We start from the raw sequence: 20,115 nt of genomic DNA, 5'->3' as shown, positions 1-20,115 counted from the left end.
TATATTATTATATTAGCTTATTTTTACAGTTATATTTCAGAGAAGTTGTATTTGGAGGTTAAAATTTGCACTGGCTTAGTTTTCTATGTATGTAGTGTAGGAGAAGGGTGTTGCGTTCATTCAGTATGTACAGCAACTGAAACAAACAGCCAAACTGAAAGCAAAATAGACATCAGTTCAAAAAATGAAAGAAGATCCATCAGCTTATTACTTGCAGTAAGACTCTGAAATATTATGTGTTACTTGAATAGAGGCTTAAAATTTAGGGGAACAAGAAGTCTGCAGATATAGTTCATTGGCTTAGCTTGTTAAAATCCATTAAACTAGTGCACGTCCAGTATTTGTGTTCAAAATTCCAGAACTGTTCTTCAAAGAGCAGTAAGAACATGCTTAGAATTATTTCAGTTAGAATGCAAAAGTATTCATAAATCTCTCTCATTTATCTCACTGATTTACCTCACGTATTAAGTTCTGATTTCAATTTGTTGGGTATTGGGTTTTTTTTTCCTGCAACTTGATGTATTTTTAGACTGGGTGTTGACTAAATGTCTGGAAATAATGATCCCTACTTTTATACAGGTAAAATTTTATAAATGTAGAATCAAAACAAAAAAGGTTGCAAGTGCTGATTCTCCAGAGAAATCTCGAGAGTAAAAAATTTTCATTGTCTAAGGTGAAATATCAGCCAGATTCAGATTGTAAATACATCCCAAGTTGTTAATATTGATGGACTGGGTAAATGCATGTGAATCTTTTGGTTCTAGATCAAAACTTCTGAAAGTAATGAATGAAATCTGACTGTCTGCATTTCAAGCTGTGTGATACCTGAACCTTCTTAGTATAGCTCTATTGCCTGACTGCAGGAGTAGGTACTGCTACTGCCTTGGTAGCAATGGAGCTTAATTCCAGTGTGCTTGCATTGCTGAGAGGATTGGTGGTTTGTGGAAACCAGAGGAATACAGTTCCTCACTAAACACAGTCTTTAAGTTGAATGGAATAAAACCATTTTATTAAACAGTGTCTCTGTTGAGCAGGGTATGTCAGAAGGACCAGTGGTTGCTTTGGTTCCAAAAGCTGTAAATGTCTTCACCTTTAAAAGCAAAGTCCAGAGATGTGAGTTGGAAAATAGAAGGCGTTATTGTAGGTGTTGGGGTTTCTCAGCAATTTGGCTTTTTTTCACTGAGAATCACCGATGGCTGCTGTCTTACTATTTTCAAATGAGCTTAAGGTATAACCTGAACTAAATTGTGTTGTAGCAGTATAATTTGAAGTGGTAAAGTAGAAGTAATGGAGAACAAATATCCATATCCCAACGTTTGTTAACTCTTATTTACGTGATGGTATGATTTAGAAGCTCTGTCAAGACTCGTAGAAAATCAAAATTACCTGCTTCCGTTTGGCTCACTAATAGTTGATTTGGTACTAAAGATGAAACCAGTGGCCAGACTTACCAGCTGATTTCTGAATAGTTGGCATGCAAACTGTTGCAGCTTTTGTTCAGGAAGTCAGTATTTTTCAGATGTTATTTGAAAAAGTGACTGCACTTTTATGTGCTTGGTTTCCAAATGAGATGGTAAAGTCACTGCATCATTCTTGGATTGTTCAAGAGAATGTATGTAGATTGTGGTGTTGGTTTTTCTCTAACAAAAAATCTCAGTAATTAAATGCTTCTTTAGCGTGTTCTCGCTCTGTAAAACCATAAAACATAATCTTGGAACCTTGCATTATTTCCTTCTATCATTGCACAGAGTGCATGTTACAAGTGCTCAGAGGGAGTGGAAGAGAATAAAGTGATCTTCAGTGCTGCTGATGGAGAACCTCTGTGAATCATTAGAACAGTTATTAGAGGAGCTTTTTTCAAGTAAGGCACTAATAGAGTACTGCATCAGAGTGCAATGCTATCACTCTTGGTTATAAGCTAAAGTAGGAAGAATTGCAATTCCAAAATTTATTTTACTGACTTAGAAGGTGGCATCTCAATTCTCAGTTAAAATTCTGTATTAATCGAATTTTCAGTATACCCAACTGAAAGACTGTATTAAACAGCTTCACTGTTAGTATGATAGCATGCAGTATCATATACTGACAGTTGCATGTAGTAGTGAGCAGAGATTTTAAGGCCAGTGTCCAGATGAGCTCACAACCTGGGCAAGCTGCTGCAGAGCCCTCTCAGAGTTGGACACAGCATTCCATTGTATGAGAGCCTTGTTACTTTTCTTTATTTGTGATTAGCATGGTTAGCAAGGAACAGGCAGAAGCTCTATTCAGTGTGGTTTATTATTGTCCAGGCACTGATAGTTGTGATGGACCCAGGCAGTTCAGTGTCATCTATTAGTTTTTTTTTTTTCTTGCTCTGTCCCATCCTCCAGTGTTGTATCTGCAGTCACTGCCGTTACACAAAGCATCCCAATCCCTTCTGACTCGCTGGGAATGTTGACTGAAACCTTTCTGTTGCAAATTTATAATGTATTTTATCGCAGCCATCATGTTGAATGGTAGGTGGAAAATTGTATTAGAAAAGTTGATTTCAGTCATGTCAGACCTCTTGATTATATTTACTCACCCAGTCCTATGGGGATTCTTTTTTATTGATTGATTGAAAAGTATTTGGATGCATTCTTTGTTCTTTCACAAATATTTGGATCCTTGTGTGTATTGTCCTCAGTAAAATCTTGAGGTCACATCTTTTGGTAAGCAAACCATTTTCTGCTCTAACTCTTGTTGAATAGCCTGTTGTTTGTTAAATTAAAAGTGTGTGATTTAACTTCTGTAGGCTGTTTCTTATCTGTGCATACCTTTTGTGTACTTCCTTACTTTGTTTCACATGCAAACAAAATCACAGGCTGGGCCTCTGGAGGTCATCTGGTCCAACCCCTTTCCTCAGGCACCTTGGTGCGTCCTGGCTAACTCACAGTACTGATTTGAGACGCTTTTGGCTCTTTCAAAGAGAATGAGCAAAAACTGTTCCACATGAACTTATGCCTTGTTTGGTTTGCGTGAGAAAGATCTGAAACTTTCCAACTTCTATGAATTAAGTTGGCTGATTTATTTTAATAGAGAGTAGCATAGTCTTTTTAATAGAGAGATATTTTCCCCGTAATGTGACCTAATACACTTGACAAAATACAACTGATAAGTAACTTGAAATAATCTGAAACAAATCAGGTAGACTGCTAAAATAGTAGTCTAATATGCTTTGGATGGCATTAGAGGACTGCATTTTAAGTGATATTCATAGTTTTCATGTTTGGCAGGATGCGAAAGCTCCCGGGTGTAAGTGGAACCTTACATTTCTAATCCTAGTCCTAATTCCACAGTTTTCAAACTGAGAAAGCGGGTAGCATTCACTGTCATCTGGATTTTTAATCTGACATGCAGGGAATACATTTGTCTCTTAATTCCTGTTTGTTACCTTTGGGTATTTCTGTCTTCCTGAACCTTCTGTTGCTGATCACATAGCACTGTTCTGGAGTGCTTTTTGGTTGTTTCATTTTGTCTTGGTTTTTCCAAGTGAATGCTCATGGTATTTTCTGGTATACTTTGGCTAGTATTCAGATGTAAACAGGCTCTTATGTACCCAGTAGGAGTTGGTAACAATTTGAGTTACAGATTTATAAAAGCTAAAAATAGCAATTGTATTGGTGATGAAAAGAGATCACAGCTTTATGAACAGATGTTTTTGACATCACAGTTTTTTTGCAACTGAGAATGGGAGGCTTCTGTCTGGTTTGTTCACTGTCATTTTATCCCACCAAGTTGTTTTGTGGAGAGAGTTGCTAATGCCAAGAAAAGTGTAGGGTGAGTGAGGAAAGAGGTTTGGAAAAATGGAAACATCATTTCCATCTTGCAGAATGATACCCTAAAGTCAAGAGGTGAAAACTGGTAGGAAGAAGTAGTGGCTTTAACAAGATCATTTTGATGCATGGATATGTGAGCATATTCAGGGATGGATGGTGTGTTTTATTGCTTCTGAAATTTGTTCAGATGTGCTGCACACGTGTATGGCAAAAACTTGCTGCTGTTATATCTTGAAAAGGTACGTTCAGGAAAACTGCTCTCTTTGCTTTGCTGGTATAACAGTTTCCCCCAGTTACTAGGCAAGAAATGGAAATGTTCATAGTATGGATAAATTTTCTCAATTGAAATCCATTCTGTAAACCTGATTGTTAGGATGACTGCAGCGATGACTTTGAATAGACCACTGTGCTGCTGTTGAGGCTCACATGGTATTAGGAGTTTCATCTGCAAACTTGGCTTCTTTTTCCTCTTGCTTACAAGGCTGATGCATCAGACCAGTTTGCTGCTAATTTCTACTTAGTTTAGTGTTTGTCACATTTCCTATACCAGAATCAAAGAAGGTGTTCTCCAGTAGTACTGAGGAAGTAGTTTCTCTTCAGTGGATGAGGGCTTTCACTGTTTGCTGTTACTGTTTGCCTGACCTCTTTGATCTGAAAAACTGTGTGACAAGACAGTGGCAGCTTTCTGAAGGGCATGTAGGAACATTGGTGCTGAGCCAAGCATTCAGGTTGTGATCTTGCCCATCTCAGTTTTATCATTTTAGCCTTGCTCATTGATAGTGGATTTCACTTTTAACGTAAATAGGGAGTTTCAAACCGTTCAACTTTGCTATTCTTTTCGTTATTGCTTGGATGAAAAATTACTGAAGTTTCTCCGGTTATGACCTTCACTCCACACACTTAGTTCTGGACTCTTCCATTTTTCTTCCCCTGCTTTTTCATATCCTTCTCTGGCTTTTCTCATGAAAAACCAAGGTCCATCCTCATTAGCATTCATTCTCGCTTTTGACAGTGGTCTGTAGAAGCAACAATCAATGTCTTGATGCCTGATTTCACAGTAGTACAGGAGCCCCAGACTGGTGATAGATTAATGATTTTTAGTTTTTTTCTATTTCTTTCTATTGAAAGGCGCCCATCTGCTGTCTCCGCAGGAGAGGACAACGTTCAGGATCATTGTTTTGTGAGAGGAATTGCCAAGTAGTTCTTCCATTCTGCATTTTTACTGTAAGTGTGAATTTAGGAAAGAAGTACCTAATGCCCAAAGCTTGTGGTTCTTTTTATTCAAGGATTAGCCTTGTAAAACCTGTTAAAGACTAATTGACTGAAGGCTGTATTCTTTAACCCAAAGCAGAACTGCCAAATTCTTAGATAAGCTAAACTGTGGGCACCTTAGCACTGAGTTTAATAGCTCTTTCTCTTTGGTCCTGTGGCAGCAATGTGTTCTTATGAAGCTTGAAATTCCAAAGGAATCGGTATTGTAGTTCCTATGGAATGCAGCTGACCTGCGGTTAGTGGAGTGAGTGCTACCTGAAGTGGCTGTAGATGACAGCTGTAAGTTTGCCAGCAAGATTATTTTGGAACACTGAATTTTCTGATTTAAAAGTACCTGATGACTGAGTTCTTAAATATTGGAGCAATAAAATGTTTTTTTCTTTAAGAGATTTATCAGTCATGTTGGTGTAATGCTTATAAGCAGGTTTGCATCACTGGTATGTAAAGATTGTGCGAAGTTTAAGTATTTATATACCAGGTTGGGTGTGTGATTGATTCTTCTAAGCATTGCTTGCTAATTTCTTTGTTAGATATTCAGCGCCCTTTTGTGTAGTATCTCTACAATTTTCTTCACTGAGTGGTAAAATGCAAAGATGCCCAGATGTTCTCTTCCATTCTATGAAATGTCAGTTATCAGCAACTCAGACATCTGTGCCAAGAAGAAAAACTTTTTGTTATGGAAAAGCTTTTTTATCTCGCATCCACTGAATTGGACTTGAACTTGCTTTTTATGCGTGCTCATTTCAAGTAGAGGTAATGTACAAATATGTTACTTTTCTACTCCTCTGGTGAGAAACTTGTTATAAAAGATACGCATGAAAGGTAAAGTGGGGCAAATATCTGAATTTTGGTCTTGTTCAATCTCTGAAGAGCAATTGGCCCTTCCTCAATTGTGATTTCCATTTTCTTATTCTGTTATGATTCTCTTTGCTGGCTGATCATTCTTGCAGTTGATCATAGCAGGTAATGCAAGTTGATGGAACTAGTTTTAATTGTCAGATGCTTCAGAAAGTTCTAATGATTCTAATGATTCTAATCTCTATGCTTTTCTTTTTGAAAGAATAATAGTATACTGGTTAATGCAGGCAGGAATAAAATGTAGATTAATGTACTTTCAGTGTTTATCCATTTCACTGGTACATGTAGGCATCCTAGAAAAAGGCAGCGTTGCTGCACCCCTGTGTATGAAATAAGTTGGTCTCTTCGTGCAGAATGGAGTTGGGCATTCCTGTGTGTTTATCGCTGTTCTCTATTTATTTATTTTTTTTTAATTAAAAGGACTTCTAAGTAGAAGCTTTCAGAAATTGAATTTCATTTTATTGGTTTAACAGAGGAGTTGTACTGTGAAAAAGGGTCTGCAGCCATGGTGGTTATTATGCTCATGTGTTCAATTTGCAGGAGTATGTTCCCATTGAGGTTTTATCTTAATTTTTGTAACTGACTGCTAAAATTAGGCCCAAGAGCCCACATGATTTTAACAGAAGACTTTTTATAAGGTATAAAGGCCTCAACTGTTATGTTTTTTTAGCTTTTGCAAAGCTTTTTCTTGCATTTTTATTAGAAAGTCCAGTGGTATAGATTATTTACAGAGCATCCAATTTTCACATCTTGTAGTGAAATCCTGCTCATACTTTCTGTAATTTATTTTTCTTCAAGCTTCTCTTAGAACCTGTCAGGGCACAGGGATGTTCCTGCTTTTCAGTACATACTCCTTTAACAGTGCTCTCAAGACACAGCTGTTCAATTTGCTGTCCTTTGTTTGGGAGTAAGTATGCTTAAAGATGAACACATTTCACACTCAGTGTTCAGAGTTTGTTTCAGATTATCTCTTCTAAGAGAGACCAGCAGATTATTAACAGTCCTCCTTACTTCAGGAAAAAAATACCTACACCAATGATTGTAGGCGTGGGAGGTTATTGACTTATATATTTTTTCTAGAGTGAAAAGCTCCTCATGGGTATATATTTATTTATATCAGTAGCTGTTGCTTGTATTTGGGAAGGGGCAGAGTAGATGAATTCACAGAATACGGCTGTGAGATGAGCTCTGTCAGAGTTGGGTCCCTGGTGTCAGTCTCTTGCTCCTGCCACTTGTGTCAGCCTGGTCACAGTTCAGGTTACAGTAAACTGTTTCAGCATGACACTTCGACCAAAAAGTAACCAGAAAAATGAAAACATTTTGTAATGTTCTTCAAGCTTAGTGAATTAAGGCAACTTGCAGAGACATCTGAAAGCTAGAGAGCTCAGGTATTATAGGTTGTACAACCCAAAAGAGGAGAGGATAAGGGAGCAGCAATTGAAAGAGGGTTTTGAGACTGTGCTCTTTGGCAGCAGTGAACTAGTTTAGCTTAATGGTCCAAGAAACCATACTGACAGGCTCTTTCATGGTTCTTGTCATAAACTATGCGATCTCTGTTTGAAAGGATCCAAAATTAGGGCACACTTGAAAGCCTAGTCAGCATTGTGCTGTGCTAGCAGTTGAGAGTTAAAGCTGTGCACAAACATATTTGTTATTTCCCTGAAGAAATTAAAATATACTGCAAATGTCAAATAACATGACCAGCAAAGTGTGGTGAAACTACAAAGCTTTGCAGCATCCGAATATTTTTTCCTTTATGCATAATTCTGATTTCTGTCCTTGGTGCTCATATTTTTAGGAATGAGAAACATTCCAGTAGATTTCATGGACAGTCACAGAGCATAACCCTTCTATGCAAAGTGCAGTTGTGACAGTGCATTTCTTTGGGGATACGCTTGCCATGGCTACCCAAGGCATTTGTTCTGTTTTAGCATGGGTTTTTGTTTGTTTGTTTTTGGTAATAATGAAGGTTTCTGTCTTTTGTCTAGCAATACATTTCAGCATAATAATAATATTGAAATGGTATCATAGACAAAACAGACATCTGCTGTGCGGCTGGTATGCCTTGCTTACAGTGTCCTCCAGAAGAAGCAAGTGCAGATGATGGTAATTAGAGAAAACCTTGGGGGATGTGAAGGGGAATAGCATGGGGAATAGCAATCGTGAAATGAAAATACTTCAGAAGAAAAACTTCTGAAACTTATGCAGCAAATTGTTTGGGGTTTGCTCAGCGGAGCTGTCACCATAATCTCACACGAGTTTAGGAATGGAGAACTTGTGACATCAGAGACCTGAATATCTAAAATAGTTTGTAGAAGTATCCTATAAATAACTAGAGAAGAACTCAAATATAATCTGGTTTGTTCTGAGGGTGTGGTGAGCAGTTAACTGTGAGGTCTATAAAGTGCAAAGATTCTCAACCGTAGTTTCGGTTTATGCTTTGTATTTCAGAACTTTTAGAAGCTTTCAGAATTTTTATAAGTCTGAACTTATTTTTGTGGACAGAAAAAAATGTCAGAAGTTGTTTATTCCCACCCCCTGGTAACTAAGAGTGATGTATTGGTGGAGTTAAGCAGGTTAAGGCATTAAGGATAGTAATTCAAAAGGGGGAAAAAAAAAAGATCACTTTCACCCATTCAACTAATGTTGCAAATACTTACTATTTACTCTTTTACTATTTACTATTAATACTGTTTTGCCTAGTGAAGCATTAACGAATGTTGACTATTTAAACTACTATGCTAAAAAGAAAAACTTGGGAATTAACTTGAGATCAGGATGCAGGAGTCCAAACCAAAAAAAAATACAATTTAAAGGGATGAGCTTGAGAGGAAATCTTATTAGATATTTAAGACAGCAGCGGTATTTTTAATTCTACAGAGAATATAAGCTCAGTTCAAAACAAGGACTGGCATGTTTACCTTTAAAACAAAGAAATCTGCAGTCTTGTCTGTCTGTGAATAGGTGATAAAGAAATGGCTGTCATCTTATCGTGTTTCTGTCTGTCCTGTGAGATCTTTTAACAACCCTTGGAATTCTAGGAATTCCGTTACTCTTCATTTGTTATGCTTTAAGGTTTCTAAACATTTGGCATTAACTCTCCATTAAAGTAGGTCTTTTTTCTTTCGCTACTTAAGAACTTGTCCTTGCAGCCTGTAGATACTTGTGTACTCCACTGTCATTTTTATATCAAATGTTAATTCTAGAGCAGGGGTAGATGGTGCAAAAGACTTGATTAGAACTGGGTATTCAGATGTGTATGCAGTCAAGCATTAATCTAAGTTGCAGTGGGATGCTGGGGTAGTAAATCTGCGTAGTGTATTGGGGGTCCTCTGGACATCAGACCACTCAAAGAGCTATAACCTTGGTTGTATCTGTGGGCTACTTTTTGAAACTGAACCTGTTTTCTTTTCTCACATTTTTAATTGATGTAGAGGCTGCCCTCTGCTGCACTCTTCAGCTAACGGAGAGTTTAGGCCTTGTAAGCACTAGGAGTTGCTGATAGTTGAGCACTTTTTGATCATCCATGTAAGAGCTTTGTTATTGATACAGGATAGCAAAATATAAACAAAGGTCAAGTAGTGTGCTACTGAATTTTAAAATATCCTTTAAATGGCCTTGGCAGATATCTGTTTTCTATCTAGTTGTGAATTTTGGCAATAGGCTGCTTGAAGCCTTCTCTGACTTATTCTTCCTGCCCTAAATGTATCTGCAGTCACACCAACTGAAACTTTATTTCCCTTCTCATCTCTCATTAATTTGGTCTAAAAAGGAGAAATTAAACAATGCTTGCATGCAAATACTGGTGTATATTTAAAACAAAGGGAATGGTGGCAAGTGAAATGTTTGTTAGTATTATCAGTAAGGGGGTTTTTATTTTGGTCAGTTGTGGAAGCACTTCAGTTTTTTGTAGTGGGGACCGAAGGTGGAAAGTTCAGTTTGTTAGGACTAAAACTTCTCATGCAGTGGTTCCGCTTGCCCTGCTATTGCTTTTAATAGGCTACAGGGGCTCACTATTGAGATACTGCTGGAGGAAGATTGCTGCTAACAGGACATGCAATGTGTCGTTCACAGAGATATTGGCAAGAATTTTGTTTTGCCCCCTTTTATATAAGTTTTCTTTTCTAAAAATCAGCCTGTTCAATTTCTTAAAATTTAAACCATGCTTATTCTCAAGGGTTTTGATTGCTTTAGATTTAACAGATTTAAAATACATTATTGAAATTAGTCTGTGGTGATGCGTCCTACATCTGTCTTAACTGGTGCCCTCAGACACCTGAGTCACTGAGGCTGTGAGCTTTTCCTCAAAGTGCTGCTCTTCAGAGACCTAACTGGCAGCATTACTGCTCCTTACTGAGGTACACCCTCAACATGACTCACAAATGGTGCTTTTTTACCTCCAGGTTTGAGCAGTCACCTTGCTCACTGACAAGGCTGGAGGAGCAGCTGCCCCATCTCAAAACTGCAGGGTGAGAAGCTGAGCGCAGTGAGGAGCCCTGCGTGGCTCACGTATGATGTAAGTCCTGCAGCTCTTCGCAGGAGCGTGGTGGGAGCAGACAAAGCTCTTTCCATGGGAACGAGCGTCCCACTCCAGAGAATGGCAGTGGAATGCTGAGCTGGTGTAAATGAGGAGCTGCAGCTGCTGCCTGAGAAGCCCTGGCTCAGGAGGAAGCAGAGGGGGAGCATATGTTACTTCCCTGGGCCAGGTGAGTGCCCAGTTGCTCTTCGGGGCTTTTGGCAGTGAAGAGGACTTCTCTGATAATGACAAATCCCATGTATGGAATCAGTGTGACACAATAACGTGCTTACAATTCCCATGTTTGTATCTCAGGCAACTTGTACGTTCAGTTTGTGAAGCTGGAATCTCAGTGCCTGAAATTTCAATTTCACCATTTTTATTGCATTTTAATGTTGTAAGTTGACAGTCTTACTCCTCCTCCTGCACAAATGTAACATAGCAGTAACTATGAAAATTGCTTTCCTTTGAGAGTTTAAAGCTTTTAGCTGTTGATCCACATACCTTGCACATTGAAGTGAGCATGGAATGCTAAAACCTTTTGGCATGTCTGATAGCCCTTTGAAATACACGTGTTGAACTGAGTTACCGTGCTTGACAGGTTTTCTAATGAACCCTGTTCTGAAATGATTAGAAGGAAAAACCAGCTGGACATGAAGGAAACATTTTCTTTCGATACCAAGACTATACTACAGCATCTGATTAGAGAAAATAATGTAAAATGTTGTAGACTAAACAAAAAAAGCATACTAGAAATTAGTATTGATTGCATTGCAAAGTTACTGCAGGGTATTTTTTTCTTTTACAGAATTTTTGAACTTAAGAAAAATGGTGTGAAGCTGTCATAGATTTTGCAACTTGTTTTTGAAAAACATTAGGCTGCTCAAGTGTGTACCAGGTATTCCAGATGCTGCTGATCTCCATGTGAAATCTGTGAAGTATTTTCTACCATACACTCCAATTTCTCATCAATTAGTAATGAAATTTGTGCTTTGCAAACTGATTTGTGTTTTGCCATGCTTTATGCAATTTGGTTTCAAGCTTCTTAAGCTTGGAGTACTGTTGAGGAAACAAATGATGCTTGGGAGATGATGCAGTGAAAGCTGGGAATGTTTTTTCTGCAATGAATTCCACTCATGAAATTACTGAAATTCTACTTTACTGTGATAGCTTGCAATTTTGATGACTGAAGTGTTGCTTTTTTAGAAGCCTGAGTAAAAACTCCCATTGCTAATTGAGCCGCTGATGGCTCGTGGTGGAGATGGCTGGCTAATTCTCTGCTTGTATTTTCTCAGTAATTCAGATTATCAGGAAGCATTTTGTATGTGATTTTAATCAATCTGTTTTAAATGACTTCAGCAGCCTACGATGCTTCTTCCAGTTGTTTCTAATGAACATGTTACTGTGCCATATCTGCTATAGTTATTGTATGTGGCTCTCATCTGATAAATTTTTTTGCATTGTGCACAATGTTAATATGCATTTCTTACATTTATAATTACAGTTCCAAGTAGGGCTTTTGTGCTCCTTACTGAGTAGGGCTTTTGTGTTCCTTACTGTGCCAGAAGTAACTGAGTCTGGCTGGCAGTGACTGCTGAACTCCCATGCAGTCATTCAGGATTTGCAGTTTTAATGAATTTTGGAAAGGGAACTGTCAAGCCTAATCATATTTTTCTAGAACTGAATTTTTAAACATCACCAAAACATAATACAATCTTAGCCTCTAGAAAGTGTCATTTTTGCTTTGTGGAAGTTGCTTAAGCAAAGCAGATTTAATTTTACTATATGGAATTTGGTTGCTAAAGCAATTAGGTTTGCTGTGCGCACCAGCCAGAGTTCCCTGGGTGAAAGCTCAAGCCACCTGATAGCATTTCCCTTCTGTTTCTGTCCATGCCGGTCTTTGTTTTATTTTAGCATCTGCCTTGCACACCAAGGTGATTACTTTCCTATATGTTTGTTCTTTAATGGAGCTTTTTGGGTCTCTGCTTTGCTGAGTAGTACGTTCAGCATTTGTGATGGTTAGAGGAATGATAGCAGCCTGACTCTGCTAAGGACTCAGCATGAAGGGTGCTTGCTTATTTTGTATAATACAGTATTCCACAGAATAGATGTAGCTAGCAAGACAATAGCTAATTTTTGTCCTTAATTTCTCTGTTCTGACCTTGCATAGGAAATTGTTTGCTTTTCATGATTACCTTGCATTGAAGTTCTTCTGTAACACTGAATGGTGTTGGGAGCAGGTAAAACGCACCCTCTCAGTAGCTGTACTTCAGTTGGCAGTTTGTACAAACCTTCTCTGTAGTGCAAAAACTCAATAGTAAATGTGGTCTGTGAAAACATTCTCCACAGCCATATTGGTCAGAGTTACTGCATAACTTTGGCAGAAGACAGTCATAAATGAATTTTATTTGGAAACATCTGTTTATCACTTGACAACATGGAGGTTCCCTGCTAGATATGAGCAGTTCAAAGAGGACAGAGCTATGATTTAACTGTCAAACTTTTAGCAACCAATCTCTATTCCACAGATACTTGTGTACGTCTGAGGGTTGCACAGGCTGCTAATGCAAAGTCCTAAAGCAGGATTCTGTTAAGTGCAAATATTCTTCTGTGTATTTTATACATGACTCTGGAAAACCAGTATTGTTGAATGTCTGTAAATTCTCCCCCTTGTATAAGAACTAGTAGAATAAAATATATGCTTTTTCTGATTTCCTAGACGATCCACAACTTGTAGAGAAAAGACTTGGCATACCAGCCTTCCTTTACTGATGTTGTTGTAGGGTTTTTAAAATTATGAAAGAAACCCTTAGAAAGAAAAGGCAAGTAAACTGTTCCTGTACTCATTTGTCGTAAGACTTCTGATGTCATGCTTGTTGGTTAGAATAATTCTACCTGTTCCTATTATCTGCTTCTGCTTAATTAGTATTTTTAACCTCAGCTATAGCATATCTTGGTTTGAGGGCTGAGCTAATGCTTTACCAGTGTCATGTTTTACATTTGAATTCTGTAGAGAGGAGCTTCAGAACTGATCTGAAAGTTGTTTGGTTTTTTTCCCTTTTGTGGCGATGAAAACAAATAAAATGCTCATTTCATTTGTTGCATTTGGCAGTAGCGTTTTTCTATGAATTGTTGCAGATAAGGCTTTGTGGTATCTGAGGTAGGCTTCAAAAGGCAGAGACAAAGCGGGCTCAGAATTGGAGGGGTTAACCTGTTATCACAGTCCTTTGAATAAGGGAAGCTATTCTGACATTCCAGACTGGCAGCATCCCTTTGCTTTTACAGATTACTAATTAGATATGTTTGGAGGACTTGGTTTGGTATTTTGGCCAAGTTGAACTTAAGGTTGCCTGATAAATGAGATCTCAAATGAGATTTCTTTTCAGTTACATGGGTGTGATTACTTTCCTTGTACTCTTAATTCCTCGTTACAGAGACGTGAAATTTTCTGGGATATAAAAATTATTTTCTACTTGAAGTGCTCCTGAAACTCTTACTTTTTGATATCTTCTTCTCAAATATGGCTATTAGTGAGACCGGGGGGGGGGGGGGAACCCTGACACCCTAATGTTTGTTTCTTTCTTAACTGGCTTAGCTCAGATCTTAGAGACTGAAAGTGAGCCGTTGTTATTACAGGCCACTCTTATGTCTCACTCCTTCAAGAATTTGTATGCCCTTGATATCTTGCATGGAAAGTGAACATGGAAACAATATTACTGTTTCCACTATATGTTTCCACTATAGCATATTACTTACATTTACCTCAGATTGTATTTTTGTTTCTCTGGTCTTCAGAGCTTATTGCTAAATGAAAGGGGTTTAAAAACTTCTCATTTTGTGTAGATGCGTAAGTTTTTGTTGTTATTTCTCCATTTAACCTCAAAACATACTCTCTCTTAGGTAGCTAATGATTTTAGATTTGATGGAATATTGTTCATTTGGCTGCCTGGGTGTCATTGTGTGAACTTCTTGTCTGCCTTTCCCTGATGTTCAGAAATCCTGTTTTGGCCCAGTGCTTTATATTAACTGCTCCTGAACACTAACTTTGTGACTCCATTTTCCAAAGGTTGTTCCTTTTAAATTGGGCACTAAGAGAAGGTTTTACAGGCCCCAGCTTACCGTGCGGTACTTGCAGCGTTAGCCCCTGTGCTGTACATCTTTCAATGGGCTTTTCTTTGTTGCTTGATTTTCTTCTTTATTCTGAATAAGAAAACGTTGAACATTAAAAACACTTTTGCATGTCAGTGCAGGATACCTAAACATCATTAGAAGACCCAAAAAGATTTTTCACGGTTGAAAAATACTTCTCTCTATGTGCTCTTCAGATTTTTTTTAGAAAATCTTAGTAATAGTTGTAGTAGCTGGGTGAGAAACAAGTGAAGAAAACTGCTTTGCTGTTGCTGTATGTAGCTGCATACCATTAATGAAAATGAAAAGCTGCACATACTTAGAATTGCAAGCTGGCAGTGGTTTGTGTAGGAGTGTCTGTTGCTGCTCCTCCAAAGCTGCACTAATGATATTTAATTTTCAACTTAATTACAACAGAAGGAGCCTTCCCTTCCTCCTCCAAATGCAAACATTTGGTATAGGAGAGGATTTCTTTTCATCTTGGTCCTTCCAGTGGTTTTATGTAATGCACCTTCTGGGATGTTTGTGCTATATCCTTTCACTTGATAAATAATAACACACACAAAAAAAAAAAGCTTGAAAAATCAAATGTAATTGTAACTTTTTGCAAATTTTATTACCTTTTAATTGGGCTTACTGAGAATATTTCTGTGGCTATGTGATACAGAGAGCAGGAAGAAAAAGTGTAAGGCACAGGTATGTGCGATATTTAAGAGCTGTATGGTTGCATTTTTTCAAACACTGAAGTTTTTAGCTTGAATCAGCTGAAATGAGAAACTGTACAAGGGTGGTAAGGCTGGACTTGGAGTGTAGTGGAATGCCACTATGTGCCTTTGAAAATCAATTACTGTACACTGCCAAATAAATATGTGTGCATGCACAGATGAGGATTTCTGCTCTTGTATTTGATATGAATTTCCTGCTATAGAAAGCATTAAGAGTAGCTGCTAACATAACTCATGCTAAGACTTTATCACTACTTGGAATTGTGTAAGTGCAGTTCCAGTCTGCTTTAGATGGTATCTTTTGGAAGAACTCTGTGCCAGACCTGTCTTCTCTGAAACCTGAGAGGCAGGGTTTACAAGGAAATGCTTCAATTTGTGAGCAATAAATGGAAGTATTTTTTACATGTTTATAAATCCTCTTGTGAGCATTTTGTTTACAACAAATTATTTGTATTTAGTGCTTGTACTACCATAGTTCATTGGAATTTTTAAGAGTGAAGGATGCATTAGTGAGAATTTTCAGAAGACTGCTAATTTGCAGTTGTACAGAATAATCCAGTTCTTTGATGTGGAATTGTACAAAATTTTAGCATGAGTTTGAACCACTAATTCTGTAATACCAGCATATGAAAATTTCTAAAACAGATGAATCAGATCTGTGAGGTTCTGTAGTTCTTAGTAAGGGAAGAAGTATGATGTGGAGAGGAAGTTTGTGTTCTCATGCTTGGAGCACTAAAGAACTGTCTTAGGTATTTGTTATTAATGCAGATATTTACTAACTTTTTTTGAATGTCTTTCTTTAGATTTTCATCGTGGATGCTTCTTCAGCTGCCCTGTGATGGAAGGGATGTATTTCTGAAGTTATAATGGATTTTACACAGCAGCATAACGAAAACTGGCCTAATAGCAGCATTTCTATTTGAAGAGAATAGGCCTAATTGCACATAACCATGACAACTTCTCATATGAACGGACACATCACAGAAGATTCTGATAGTGAAGCAAAAAATGTGGATCTTGCATCTCCTGAGGAACCTCAGAAGCACCGAGAAATGGCTGTTGATTGCCCTGGAGATTTGGGCTCCAGGATGATGCCCATGCGGCGGAGTGCTCAGCTGGAGCGAATCCGGCAGCAGCAGGAGGACATAAGGCGCAGAAGGGAGGAAGAGGGAAAGAAACAGGAATTGGACCTTACTGCTTCCATGAGGCTTAAGAAATTAGCACAGATTCCTCCAAAAACTGGAATAGACAATCCAATATTCGACACAGAAGAAGGGATTATTTTGGAGAGTCCTCATTATACTGTGAAGACACTAGGTAGGTGTTGGTGGAAATTATGAACAGGTTAATGAAAGAAAAAAAAAAGATTTGAATATTTATGTTCTTCTTTGTCACTGAAAATGTGATTTAGATAATTCTTCCTACTGTAAGTCTCAAGACTTCTGATCCTTTGGATTTATGATTTTCTTCATTTAGCCAAGCTTAAGTATGTGCCCCCAGCAAGATCTTCCCAAAACTAATCCTTCGGGGGGACACTTAAACAAATTGCAGAGTACTGTTGGGTTCATTGAATTTCTCCATCTCTGTAGGGTGGGGAAAACCATGTATCTGCTGCCAGATTTTATTAAGTTTGATGAAGCACGTATCAGAGTAAGCGATGTCATATAAAATAAAATGCTAAACAAGATGCTAGGGCTTTTAATACTTTGTGGTGAATCATGTCTGTTTTTTCTTATTCTGGTTGTCTTGTGTTTTCAGTTGTCACCTAATATCATTTGCATTTTTCCTTAAACTGTTGGCCTTGACAATGAAGGGCTGCTTACTTTGACTGCTGATCTAAAGATTTTTATATAAATATTCTAAAGCTAGTAATTTTTGTAGAAGTGCATTATGAAAGCCTTCACTTCGTAGCTTTTGTTGCTTTAACTGCACTTCTATAGGAAATACTTCTAACCTTTCTTCTGCAAATACAAGCATCTAGTCATCTAAAGTGAGGTGTTGTCACTGGAGTGAAAATAAGGCATTGCAAACATCCCAACTTCTGGGAGTTTTAACTTCTAAATCCTTACCTGTTTTAAGATCCTTACCTGCTTTAAATGATATCTTTATTTTTAAATACATGTCTAAAGACACACAGCAGAAATATTCACTAGTTTGTTGAGTGTGCATAGTCTGTTCTTTGAGCTAGAAAGGCTGGGACCTTTTGAAGATGCAGTAATGTAATTAGACTAATTTATGATACATCTATATATGTGACAAGATGACAGGAAATGGCTTTAAGCTGGAAGAGGGTTATTTAGACTAGATATTAGGAAGTAATTCTTTACTGTGAGAATGGTGAGATGCTGAAACAGGTTGTCCAGTGAGGTTGTAGATACCCCTCCCTGGAAGTACTGAAGGCCAGGCTGATGGGGCTTTGAGCAACCTGGTATAGAGGAGGTGTCCTTGCCTATAGCAGGGGGTTGGAACTAGATGATCTTAAAGGTCCCTTCCAACCCAGACCACTCTGTGACTGTATGATTCTATGCACCAGGGTGTTCAATTAGGGCTTTTCAGTCGAGTAGAAACTTGACGTAATATTGACAGTCATGTTTGACAGGGAAATAAAGGCAATATAGTAATAATTTGGATCAAGCAGACTGAGATTTAGGAGGTGAGGATTTATTATTGTTTTGCACTCCTGAAAGTGGGCATTGGATTGCAATCAGCCGTCGCCTTGAATCGCTGAACGCTTTAAGGAAGAAAATGTAGCTGAAGTGCTATAATCTTGTAACCTGTGTAGTCCTTAAAAAAAAAAACTGTTTCAGCTCTGAGTGCAGTAAAACTGAGTCAGAATTTTAAATTTTACAAGGCACTTCTCCAGGTAACTTGACCTCTTCTAATTTTTTTCCTCTACTCTCAAGCACACCATTTTTTTCCAGTTTCTGGATTAACTGTTATAAGATCTGACACTCCTGAATTTGCAATGAAGCTGCTTATTCCTGACTCTCACCAAGGGCTGGTGAAGTTATCTTATGAATGCACATACATATAAAATACAGAATATCATGAAAAAAGCTGGAGTCCATTTTATTTAGTATTTCTACTTTTTAATGTTTTGGAGAGGCTGGAATTCTTGAAGTTAATATGTTCAACTTCTTGATCTCTAAAAAACTTGCTGGCCCATGACCTAGTCAAAAAAACAAAACAAAACTTGTAGCATGTGAAATGCTTTGTATTTAGTTTGAATTTCTGAAGCTTGCTGCTTCTGACTACTGAATTTTCACCTTGGATGTATTTTCAAGCTTTATTAGCAAGACTCTTAACCAGCGCTAGTGAATTACAAAGTTGTTAAACTACTATTATCATTACATTTTAAAAAATGGATTTTGGCTTTGCTTTATTTGTTAAGCCATAGAATTGCTGCTAAAACATAGGGCTGATGCATATTGTCTACATTTTTAGTTTTGAAAACAGCATTCCATACATGCTAATATCTCATTTGGTATTTCGTTGCCGAGCCTTCAATCTTCTCATCATAACAATTAAAAAATCAAGCGGATTGGATTTTGTTTATAAAGATAAAACAGCACACTTAATTAAACCAGTTTTAAAGGGCATGTTTATTATCAAAACAGGACATGATTTAGACAGCTGACAGAGTGGAAATACCTTTCTGAGCACCTAGAACATGTTAATTACTGAAGTGTTTAACAAGCTTGCTCATAGCTATGTATTTCTCTTAAATGCAGAAAATATTTTTTACAATGCAGCTTATTCTAATTAAATAAGTAGCTGACATTTTATGTAAGAAACCTTTTGTGGCTGCAGCAAAAACTTTCGTTTTCTGTTTTTTGTGGGGAAAAACTGCCTTTTTTTTTTTTTACTCAGGCAAAATTTACTTACAGAATACAAAACATTTTGTTTTCTATAACTTAATTTATACTTACAAATAGTTTTGCATAAACTGGTAGCTTTCTTAGCATTGTTATTCAAGTAGCATATGAGGCATTAGAGAGCTAGCAGTAGTATATGTAGTACTTTGAAGAGATCTAAAAGAACCTAAAAATTAAGATATCAGTGATAATACACACAAAAGCCAACTATGTGCTCTTAAATATTCTGCTTGTTAACTTTTTGTTTAAAATGATCCAACATGTTAAGCAGTGACCATGGGTCCTCCCCTGCAGTTGCGTATTTTTTGCTGGCAGTCCTTTTGATTACTATGTGTATCATGCAGTGCTGTGTCACATTCCAGCCATTTCTTGGTCTAATGGGAAAAGACTGCAACGCTTCTCGAAAAACAAGAGTTGAAATTAATAAAACAGTTGATGGCTAATTGATCTGCGCTATAAAATGGATTTTTTCTTCCACAGAACCTTGACTTTTTCTGTGAGTAAATGTGCAAGATGTTGTTTACTGAACTGTTTTCTTCTGTACAACCCTTTGAATAGGGAATGTCTAGAGATAAGAGTCTTGCTACCTGGCATTTATGAACAACAACAGAATAAGCCTTCAGAAATATAATCGGTGACTTGGAATTCATAAACAGGGACCTGGGATGCCTTTTATGCCTTTTGAGCTTTTGCTGTTCCTGGGAGAAGTGTGATATGATATTGGTTATCCACATCCAGCACAGATGAAGGTTGGGTGTACAGAGAGATTAGTTGGTGAGGAGAGTACTGTGGTAGATTTGTAAGGAAAGGCAAGATAGAAGGAACTAGGAAAGTACTGAAGAGGTAGTGTGTGGGGGCATTTAAGAGTACGTCTTTTTACTATAGCTGCAGAATAAATGTCTATCGGTCTGTATGTTTCTGTCTTATAAGGAATATACACTAGA

At 37.6% G+C, this 20,115-nt stretch overlaps 1 protein-coding gene across 1 annotated transcript in view; it reads left to right on the top strand.

Annotated features, from left to right (window-relative positions):
• PALS1 (protein associated with LIN7 1, MAGUK family member) overlaps nt 1–20,115 on the top strand; it is a 51,264-nt gene that overhangs the window by 9,882 nt on the left and 21,267 nt on the right. Inside the window, exon 2 of the mRNA XM_042863823.1 lies at nt 16,100–16,613. Within this exon, the coding sequence (XP_042719757.1) occupies nt 16,247–16,613 (367 nt within the window). The 5' untranslated portion in view covers nt 16,100–16,246. The remainder of the gene's footprint in view (nt 1–16,099; nt 16,614–20,115) is intronic.

Source organism: Lagopus leucura, unplaced genomic scaffold, assembly GCF_019238085.1.
Source record: "Lagopus leucura isolate 7727_CA_CO unplaced genomic scaffold, USGS_WTPT01 Super-Scaffold_1, whole genome shotgun sequence".
Lineage (NCBI taxonomy): Eukaryota > Metazoa > Chordata > Aves > Galliformes > Phasianidae > Lagopus > Lagopus leucura.
Note: the sequence above shows the minus strand (reverse complement) of the source record. Positions and strands in the feature narration are given on the sequence as shown.